General features: G+C 42.7%; 1 protein-coding gene across 1 annotated transcript; it reads right to left on the bottom strand.

The window, feature by feature from the left end:
- Positions 1–538: 538 nt before the first annotated feature.
- On the bottom strand, positions 539–7,240 carry DSEL (dermatan sulfate epimerase like). Its single transcript, XM_065752113.1, has 2 exons — positions 6,868–7,240; positions 539–6,336 (listed from the first exon to the last, which is right to left on the bottom strand). Exon 2 carries the CDS (start codon positions 5,356–5,358, stop codon positions 1,708–1,710), a length of 3,651 nt encoding a protein of 1,216 aa, XP_065608185.1. The 5' UTR covers positions 5,359–6,336; positions 6,868–7,240; the 3' UTR covers positions 539–1,707.
- Positions 7,241–10,142: the final 2,902 nt, after the last annotated feature.

A 10,142-nucleotide genomic window follows, 5' to 3' on the forward strand; every position in this document is an offset into this window, starting at 1 on the left:
GAGTATCTGTAGTCTGTACAAAAATACTCAACTTCTGATTTCATCTAATGTTTATCGCCCAAATAACCAATATCTGCACACATATTTCAGTATAATAACCCAAAACTCTGAACCCAGCTCCCACAAACCAATGGAAGCATATTTCAAGACAATTCCATATGTAATAAAAAACAAGTGGTAAAGGAAATTGGTGTCTCTGATCTGATTTACACATCTGCATACATGTACTTTATCCATACATTTCAAAAAAAGTCCTTAGTAAGTTAAATTGGGAAACCTCTTTCTTAATGGGTATGTGCTAAGCAAAGATTGTGACTCAAGAAAAAAACAAACCGTGACAATTAAACATCTATCCAAACCAGCCTATCTGTTTCCAAATCAATATTGTATTGCAGCACCATGTTAAAGAAACACAGGTCACAGTGAAAAAAAAAAAAAAAGATAACAGAAAAAATTAACAGGCAACTTTGGAGATATTTTACTGCTGGGAATCACTCAAATGTGAGGTGGTTGAGAGTGAAGTGAGTTTCAGATTTCTCTGTTCTCTGAGGGGAGATCTGAGAGTAGCAATAATTGTCCTTCAGAAATACATCAAACAGAAAAGCAAAACCCTCAGCAACACAGACCTGGAGATTTATTTAATATCTTCTAAATCTTAGATTTCCATTTTATTCAGACATTAACAATGGACCAATGACACTGACATCAAATATTTGCACTGGCCTCAGTGAAATTATGCACAAGAATCATCAGAGAAATGCTTTACAACGAAGTCTCACTCAAGAAGATCCTTGCAGAACTTCTTAGGCAAGAAGCATAGGATAAAGCAGCATGTGGTGCCAAGATGTTAACAACCTTCAAAACTGAGTCAGGCTGAGGCAGGTCAAACTACACGTTTAACTGATAGCTGGGGATATCTTGTTGGCTTCTCAGATTTTGTCCTATTTCTTTTTCTCTGGGTAGTTTACTTCAGGCTCACAGAAGGTACTATATAATCAGGAATGGAGAACAAAACCTTCTCTTTAGATAAAGCACAAAACCCAATGGAAGTGTCATATCTCTGAGCTGAAGGAACCAAATTATACAATTATATTCAATATCCATGTCTGCTGAGGCCATAAATAAGGAACAAAATTCACTCAAATGTTCTGTCTGTTTTCACCCTTGAAGGGTTGCTGAACAGCCTTACACCTCAGCTTATCTTTATTTTGCACCACTACAGTGATCAGTGAGACAGAATGTTTCAGTAAAGCTGTCAGAAGGGGTTAATTATCATCACTGGGAACTGGGCCAATACCACCAGTTGGATTTCATATAAGCCATCACACAGACATCAGATAGTAAATACTTCTGGGAACTAACCACCTGGGCTGGAGTAAAACTGTTGAGCTGGAGGTAAAAAGCTCCATGTTCTATTACTTATCCCCTGAGCTATAGAGTTCTCAGCTGGTAGTTCCATAAAGGTTCACACAGCCTTTTCCCATTTTATTTTTTTTTTCTTTTCCAAAGGCAGCAAAAGCAGTTACAAGTTTAAAAATAATAACAACAAAAATCACACCTTCAAGAACAACTATATTTTTCTTAAAATAATTTCTCTGAAAGTAGCAGTCTGTACACATTTTACAAGAATAAACAAACTTCTCTAATATTTATCCACAAACTGGGAGTCAGAGATGACTAGTGCAAATTTCTGCTGACCAGCAGCATTTATTCTACAAACTTTGGGTATCCTAAGTGGTCCATTAGAGAAAAACAGGTATCTTCAATCAGTCTAATTTCTTTCTTGGGCATGTTTTGCTTCCAGGCATGAATGCTACTTGGTGAAATTTCCCCCTCGTAAGGAAGATAGAAAAGACTGGTGGAAGTGGCAAATAATATTTGGTTTAAGCTAGCAGGGGGAAGAGGAATACCAAGAAAGGCAAAAATTGTTTCAGCCGTCTTCTGAGGAAAGCTCACAATATCTTCGAACTTGACCATCAGATAATTTGTTGGCAGCAAGTCTCCATTTATTCTCAGTGCTGATGCTGTGTTTGCTAGCCATAAGTGGGACAACACAGAAACAGCATTTGAATTAGAATTTGAAAACTCTTTTCTTAATGACTCATATTCAAAGGCATAGCCTTCATTGATACTACATTTTCCTCTGCCATTTTCCCATTTAAACATTGCAGCTAGGCGTTGTGAAACTTTTTTCAAAGAGTAAAGGCTTGGCTTATTTTTGTACAGCATTGAATATATCCATGCCCGTGGGTCTCTTACTATATATAATGCCCTCATTGATGGTCCTAGGATTTCCTGAAAGAAGGGAAGCTTTAATGTCCAGCTCCCACTACTTAAACTAAGCACAGGACGTGCATTAGGATAATAAACAAGGTGTCTTCTCAATTCCCTAATATATTCAGCATCTTTATCTTGACTCGCTCTTGCCCTACTTCTTTGCTCCAACAGAGATTCTCTTTTTTTGGATCTTTTCTTTTTGTCCTTGTTTATGGCAGAATGCTGAGTAATTTTACTTCTGCTGGCTTCATATAATTGAATGTTTTGTAAATGTAGTTTTGTGTCTCGAACTAGAGACTGGAGCCACCCTTTGAGAAGATGAAAATGCCCATTCTGAACATCAGAAGCCTTCCATTCGCATGGATCTACAAAGGAATCAATTTCAAACTCACTCTCGGGAATTTCTAGATAGGCTGTAGGTATCCTCATGTACAGAAAGTCACTGCTGTTGAAAAACAGCTGTTTTAAAATTTCTGCACCAGAAGCAGGGAGTGAAGTAATTATAACATCTGGAAAAACAATAGGAGTCCCATCTAATCGTTTGGCTTTATTGCCTTTATCATGTTCTAACCTTGTCGAGTCACTGCTCCATTTTGCACAGATTGGCTGAGTACATACGCTCCATACATCGACCAGTTCAATAAGCCACAGTGTGATAACCAGGATCAGGATCCAACGCAACATTTTACTGAAGGATACGTAAAACCGCCACTGAAAAGCCAGTATGACCAAACTAACACCTAAAATTAAGCCTGCAATTATGTTCACTTTGAATCCAAATGGCAGAACTACCCTATTATTTTTAATCATTTTTTCAACAGATTCAGTACCTAGACCAAACTTTGTTACTTTGTTTTCATGAACAACTTTGGCAAAGCCACCAAATCCTAAGTAATCGAACCTAGCCTTTAAATTCTGATGATCAGTCACAACATAAACGGTATTTTCAGTGCTGTTGACACTAAGTGATATCTGAAATCCAGACTTTACATTATCAATGAGTCTGCAGTCAGAAACATTGACGTACGGGCCATAGAAAAGGTAAACAATCCTTGTAAGAGTGCTCTTCATCGGAAAGGTAACATTTACAAACTGAGTCCATCGCTTTTTGAATTCAGCAGCTTGTTCTGCCTCTTGTATCCTAGCAACAGGACTACTCCCATGATGATCGAACCAAAACATCTTGTAGTGGGCATCCCACACATCCATCATAGCTCCGTTGTACTTGTTCTTAAATTTATAGGGTATATATTTAAAATCAATGTCGAGATTATGAAAAAAGGCACTGACTGAATTAACAGGAGAGTCTGCTTCCTTCTCAATGTGGTCTACTACTAACAAGGTCTGAGAATTTAAGAGCAGCAAAATGCGGTACACGCTTTTCAATTTCATTGCTGATGAATAAGCAGACACTGCCTCCCCACTCACAAACATCATGTCCCCAGACTGGGAAGCTGTTATTATTTCGCCAGTTGAGTCTCCAACCTCATGGCCAATCCACTTTAGCCACTGGGCACATTCACCAAGCTGTCCCTCCCAAGGCTGGTTGCACTGGCTTGTAGGAGATGGGGCAAACACCAAGACATTGTTCAGGTGGCTGAGTTTAGGTCCATAGAGAGCCTCAGATACAAACACCTGCCCATTGGGAGCAAAAGTGAAAGAGTTCTGATCAGGATGCTCGTGTCCAGGATTAAAACTCCTCCATCCATCAATCCAGGCATAGGGCTGAAAGTGGACAATATCGTAGACAGCCCGTCCACCAAGTTTGCCAGACTTGAAGGACACAAAGGTGTTTGTCTGACTGCTTGGCAATCCAGCCCCGTAAGTAACAACTCCCCAATTAGGAAACACATGCATTTTAGCAGTGCCATAGTCAGGAGGTGGTTGAGGAGTGATTTCAGCAGAGTACCATATAAACTCAGTGTGCAGGGTGCTCCACCTCTGCGCAGTGGACGGCACCATTGGTCCATCTTTGGGTCTGTGTTTTCTAATTTGCTGTGCCAGCCAGTTGCCAGCTCCATTCTTCAGGACAAACTTATCCAAGAAAACCAACTGGCTCTCAGGACCATAAAACCAATTATAATTAGAATCTGCTACGCCCACAGTCCTTTGAAAGCCTGGTAATAGGGTAGCATAGTAAAACCAAAAGTGCATTTTGAGCCAATTATTTTCCAAGTTGTTAATACCAAAGTGGCGCTGAGCCAGGAAAACATACTGTGTTATTGACTTAGCGGTGTAACTCCCATAAGCTACTCCCTCATCCAGAGACCCATCTACGATGTGATTGAGCAGAAACATTGTTTTCTCCATCACATCAACAACAGCGTGTTTCCAAATGTTTGCCTGAGATCCATTGTCCACACCTGTCACTAAAGCTCCAGTGAGCAACGCGAGCATGTTGGTCGCTTGGTGGTTATGGAGAAGCTGCTTTCCCCAGGAACGAACCTTTGAGTACTCAAACATCTCCTTGCTTGCAGACTGTATCTTTTCCAGGTATTTTTGTCTCCTCACGTTTTCCAGTGAATTATACAGGAAGTCATAAGCAGTGGCAAATCCTGTTAGGGAGTGGCCAAGTGGCACCTCATCGCCAGGCGCGCTCTCAACCAACCAGTTCTTGTAAGCAGCCATTCTATCCATATACTCCAGGGCAAAATCCAATGCAGCTTTATCTTCAGGGCACAGCAAACAATAAAACGCTAAAGGTGGCAGATTGTTACCATAGACCTCATTCCACTTTGCAGCAAAATCAACATGTTTGGGTGGAGGTAGGTAGTACAGTGGGTTGGATAACATAACCGTCACTGCACTTCTGATGGTCCTGAACAGATGTGAATGGCTTGTGTGAGCCTTCTGCCTCAGCACATGGACATCATCAGCATTGAAATACAAGCTTGGATGAAGAACTGCTTTTTTCAGCTTCTGCTCAGCACCAAGACTTTCAAGTTTATCTTTCTCGTATTGATCTATATTTTCCATAAAAGTCACCCAATCAGAGTAATTGCTTACAGACTCTTCAAAAGTGAAGACAGCAAACATCATTAATGCTAGAAATAAGGTATGCCCTGTAAGCATCAGAGCCATGATCCATTAAGCAGCTCCTCTTCCCCAGGCATGCATTTCCTAACAAAACACAACATTCAAATATCAAGCTTTGATCCAGTTAGTAAAACATGAACAACTTAAGGCATTTTTTTTCTTAAGACAAAAGACATAGTGTTTACTGCACATTCTAACAGATACTTAGATTACTTGTAATCTGAACTACAACACTGGAATAATGAGTCTGCCAAGAAACTAAATCTCAGGTGCCGTCTGTTCACACTTTTCTCAAATACAACACTACAGCATGTATACTAAAACCAGGGAAAAAGTAAAATCTCTGAGATATGCATACAAATACGGGATGATAATACACAAGAAGAAACCTGAACACTATCCCTTGTTAACTTGAAAACCTCAATTTGAAAACAGGAATCAGAGCCGCATGTTTTCTGTGTTAAAGTTTGCAATCAGGTCAAATTCCATTTCTAGAGCTGACCAAAAAAAAAATAATAACATTGATCACAAAAAGTATATACAATTTATTCAAAACAATGTGGTGAATTTAATTATTTAGGGAATTTACAGCACTTGGAAAAACAGATTCAAAAATGGAAACTATTTTCTTCAGCCTTCCGCTTATCTCAGTTTGTATAAACACTCTTTATCATCCTTCTCTTTTGGGGCTCGTGGGAGAGTGGGAAGGAAAGAAAGAAAAAAAAAAGGACAGAAATCCTTCATCAGCTCCTTTAGATGAGACCGTAGTGCTTTTAACCACTATTCCACTTCATTTATAAGAAGTTTGTCTGAATTAATAGTCAGGGAGTATCGACATATTTTCGAGTCCTCTTTCATGTTATCTTCAGCCAATGATGCCCAAATTTTGCCTCAGTGATTCAGCGAATCCTGCTCCTCCCATTATGAAGCAAAATGAAAACACATGAAAGGAGCTGAAAGCCAAAGCTTTTCTGCTAAAAAGAGCAGTTTCGGTTTTCCTTCCACTTTGCATGTTGGTTCTTTCTGTGGAAACACAAACAGAAGTTCTCTGAAGCTGTGCAGGTGTCAGGACACAGACTACTTAGGCATGGGGAACTGGTAAGGAAGATCAGGGTTAATACGTTTTTTTTTCTCTTTTCCCCAAAAAAATACAATTTAAAAAAAAAAAAAAAAAAGAACATTTTCAAAAATCCACAACGTTTCTCTTCGATAGAATGGAAATTCATACCGGCGACCTCGGCTCTCCTCCTTTCCCTGCGCGACTCCTAAGGTTGAGGGTACATTTTCCCGTCACGCTGCCACGAGCTACCCGAGAAACGACACCAAACGCCTTCGGAGCTGCCATCCCCAGCAAACCACCACGGGGCCGGGATGCCCGCCGGGAGCGGGCCGCCCGCTGCGCCAAGCCGCGGCCACCAGAGGGCGCCCGCCGCCGGCCGGGCCGCGCCGCCGCCCCGGGGCCGCACAACTTGAGCAAGTTTGTGCGGCGGGCGCGGGCTCCCCGCTCGGCCCGGCTCCTCGCGTCTGCCCCCGCGCGGCTTCATCCCGACTTACCCGAGGCGCTATCCCTGCGGGCGGGGGCCGGGACGCCGAGCCAGCTCCCGCGCCGGAGGCGGCGAGGCGCAGCACCGTCCCCTCTCGGCTCGGCTGCGGCCCGTTCCGCTACTTTTCACCCGGAGCGGCCGCAACTTCGGAGCCGAGGCTCCTCCGGCGGCTCGCGGAGCTGCCGGCGGGCGAACGAGCGGAGCGGCGGGGACGTGGCTGCGGCTGGGAAGGCGGCGGCGCGCTCCCGCCGAGCAGCAATCCGCCGGCCCGGGCGCTCCGCCGGCTGCTCTCTTCCCGGCCACCGCGGTGCTACCGCCGCCCCTACGCCTTCGGCAGCGGGATGCCGGCGGAGCGCGGCGCGGCGCGGCGGGCGCGCCCGGGGGCAGGGCTGGGGCCCGAGCGAGGGAGAGGGGCTGGGCCCGGGAGCGGCGGATGGTGGGGGGAGGCGGGGCCGGGCGGCTCCCCGGAGTCCGCGGGGAGGGGAGGGCTCGCGTGGGGAAAGCAGGTGGGGTAAGCGGGGGAGCCGCGTGATGTGCAGCTCGCAACTTTACGAGGGAGAAATAAACGCGTAAGAATGCCCGAGGAAGCGCGGGGATGATGTTCAGCCCGGTTTTTACAAGTGCCTCCCGGCACGGGGCGTTTTATTTTATGCGGGGCGCTAAAATGGCTCTCCTTCGGCTTTATACCGTACTTGAGCCTGAAGTGCGGTGTAAAACCGTCATGGCACGCAGAATACCTCTGCCCCGCAACTCGCGGTGCGGGGCCCGCAGATGCTGCTGGGCAGCGCTGCTTGGTGCCCGCAGTTCAGAGCGGTGACGACGGTGCCGGGCTCGCAGCCTGCTGCCCTACCGGCCCTGCTCTGCTAGTCTTTCTAGGAAAAGAGCGCGAGGATTTTGCTATGTTACCAGTTGCCGTGTTCACAAACGGCACCTCAAAGCATGTGCGCTTTCATCAACCCGAGAGCGTGAGTCACCGCTTCTTCCGAGGCATCACCCTCACTCTTAACTTTTCTTCCCCCAAAATCTTAGCTATACATTAGGCAGATTAAAAATGACTTGAAAATGCTACTGCGTTTTCTGTTTTGAAATGAATAGATAATGGTCACGCATAATGGATACTGATTCTGTTCCTTATGCCACGGAGAGCACCTTAGAAGGATTACGTTATTAAATTATGCACATTGGTGATAAACTACATCTGGCATCATCCTAATCCTTCAGATGTGACCTTATCTTAGGAGGAAAAACTACTGATTATTGCCTGGATCGTATCCTTCCATCAGAAGAAATTTACATAATGACCAAAGATCAGCATATATTTCCCTGACCTTGAAACAGCAAAGATTCTGCCATTTCATGCTATCTACTGAGGAAATTATTACAGGAGGAGAAGAAAGGTAAAACTAGCAACAGAGTAGGCTTTCCTCTTAAAGTTAGTGGGAACAGACAAACTACAAGTGGGAACATCCAAGCCCTTTTTCCTCTTGTTCCCATCATATCTCATGTTGTACCTGGTATAGTTATTGTTGTTTTTTTCTTTTCTTTTTCCCCCTTCAAAGCTGACCCATTCTGCAACATACCAAGTCCCAGAGAATGACTTTTGTAAATTGTCAGGTAATCCAAGGAGCAGAACGCCTGAAGGACCTTTGTTAGGTTAAAACCAAAGTAAAGCTCTCCCATGATCCCTTCTCACTCTGTAGAATCTGTGCTGAGATGTTTACATTAACAGTATTGAATTTCAGTGAGATATTTATGGAGAAACATGAAAAAAATGAATTACTGACTGTCCTTATATATTCAGAAATGATACCATTTTGACAAAGTCTTCTTTAAAAGGCAGTGAAGGCATTTGTAGTGCATTTGAATTTTTTTTTTTTCTGTTGAATCTCTTTCACAGTCAGAGATGTTGTGCTGGCAGAATAATTAAGACTAATTTTCTGCTGAACGAATGGCAAAGCAAGAATATAATTAACAATGTATAATTTAATCAAGTGGAGTCTTTTTTTCTTTCTGCCTTTTTCAAGTGTGAAGTAAAAAGACCAGTTCTTTTACTGCTGTTGGGATAGCACGAAAGCACTCTTGCCTGATAAACTTGCAGGAGGGCTGTTATGTAATTAAAATCATTTTTATATAAATAAATGGCTTTACTGCTTCCATTTTCAAGGTTCAGCTTCCACTGTGCTGTTCATTAGTATTACGGGATGTCCTTGAAGGCTTGGAAACAGCCCTAAAGGAAGAGTCTTCCATAGGCACTCAGTACTTTGTGGGAATGTTCAACTGAGGAAGAACCTTCCTGCTTTGTGAGAAGGTGCTTTGAGGGTAAAATGATGAAAGATGGAGAAATGTTCTGAGAAAATAACAAATGTGTTGCAACTAGTATTCAATTATTTTTTCTGTTAGCAATTTCTAATAGACAGCAGGTACATAGTTACTACACTACAATTGAAAGATAGGGGGAAAAGAAAAGAAACATAAAGCAGCAACTCATGAATCCAAAAGAAACAAGTATACTAAGCTTCACAGGAACTGGTTTAAGATAATTATGAATCGTGACCACAAGTTGCAACCAACTCTTTCCATGAAATGAGCCCGAAAAGGCATTCTGCTGTAGCTGATTGCATATTGCTGTTTGAGGAGTGGTCAGTAAAACTGGGTCGCTTTCAAAACAATCATTAATTATGAGAGCAAATAGCTTTGTTTGTTTGTTTAGTGGGAACACTGAGCATCTGGCACCAAACTGCAGTATATTCTTTGTAGTGTATTCTTGAAATGTCAAATATTCTTCATCAATGAAGAAAGAGTATCAGCAGGAAAAAAAAATCAAATATCTACCAAGAAAATAAGTTTTTACACATAGGGAAGTGACCTTGCTGTCATTTCTAGTTTTAGAATGACACTGGATCATTGTTGGAGATATGCTCTGGTGTACTGACTCAGGGATGGCATTCTGCATGGATACCACAACCAACCATCTGAATGATCTCGAAAATGTTATCCTGCTTGAGTACAGGCCAAGTGCTAACAGATGAATGTGAAGAGTAGGATAGTCAGCTGGACTGCAACTAACTATTTGTCAGTGCCAAAGAGCATAATAAAAATACAAAAGTTTATAAATTAATGAGATGTTGCTGTCAAATAGGAGACTTTGATCTGCATACATGAAAAGAGCCAAGTAGTTTAAGTAGTATCTGAACTGAGGAAATAAGATTTGTGGTAATGATGGACTCTTAAAGCTTCTACCTAATTCCTCAGATAGCAAAAATACATAAACTCCTAGATTTAAAC

The sequence above is a fragment of the Cyrtonyx montezumae genome, unplaced genomic scaffold, assembly GCF_038088225.1.
Source record: "Cyrtonyx montezumae isolate F1298 unplaced genomic scaffold, pur_monq_1.0 scaffold_8, whole genome shotgun sequence".
Classification (NCBI taxonomy): domain Eukaryota; kingdom Metazoa; phylum Chordata; class Aves; order Galliformes; family Odontophoridae; genus Cyrtonyx; species Cyrtonyx montezumae.

Excerpts from the sequence above, each read along its gene's own strand:
- DSEL (XM_065752113.1), bottom strand. The coding sequence starts at position 5,358 with ATGGCTCTGATGCTTACAGGGCATACCTTATTTCTAGCATTAATGATG.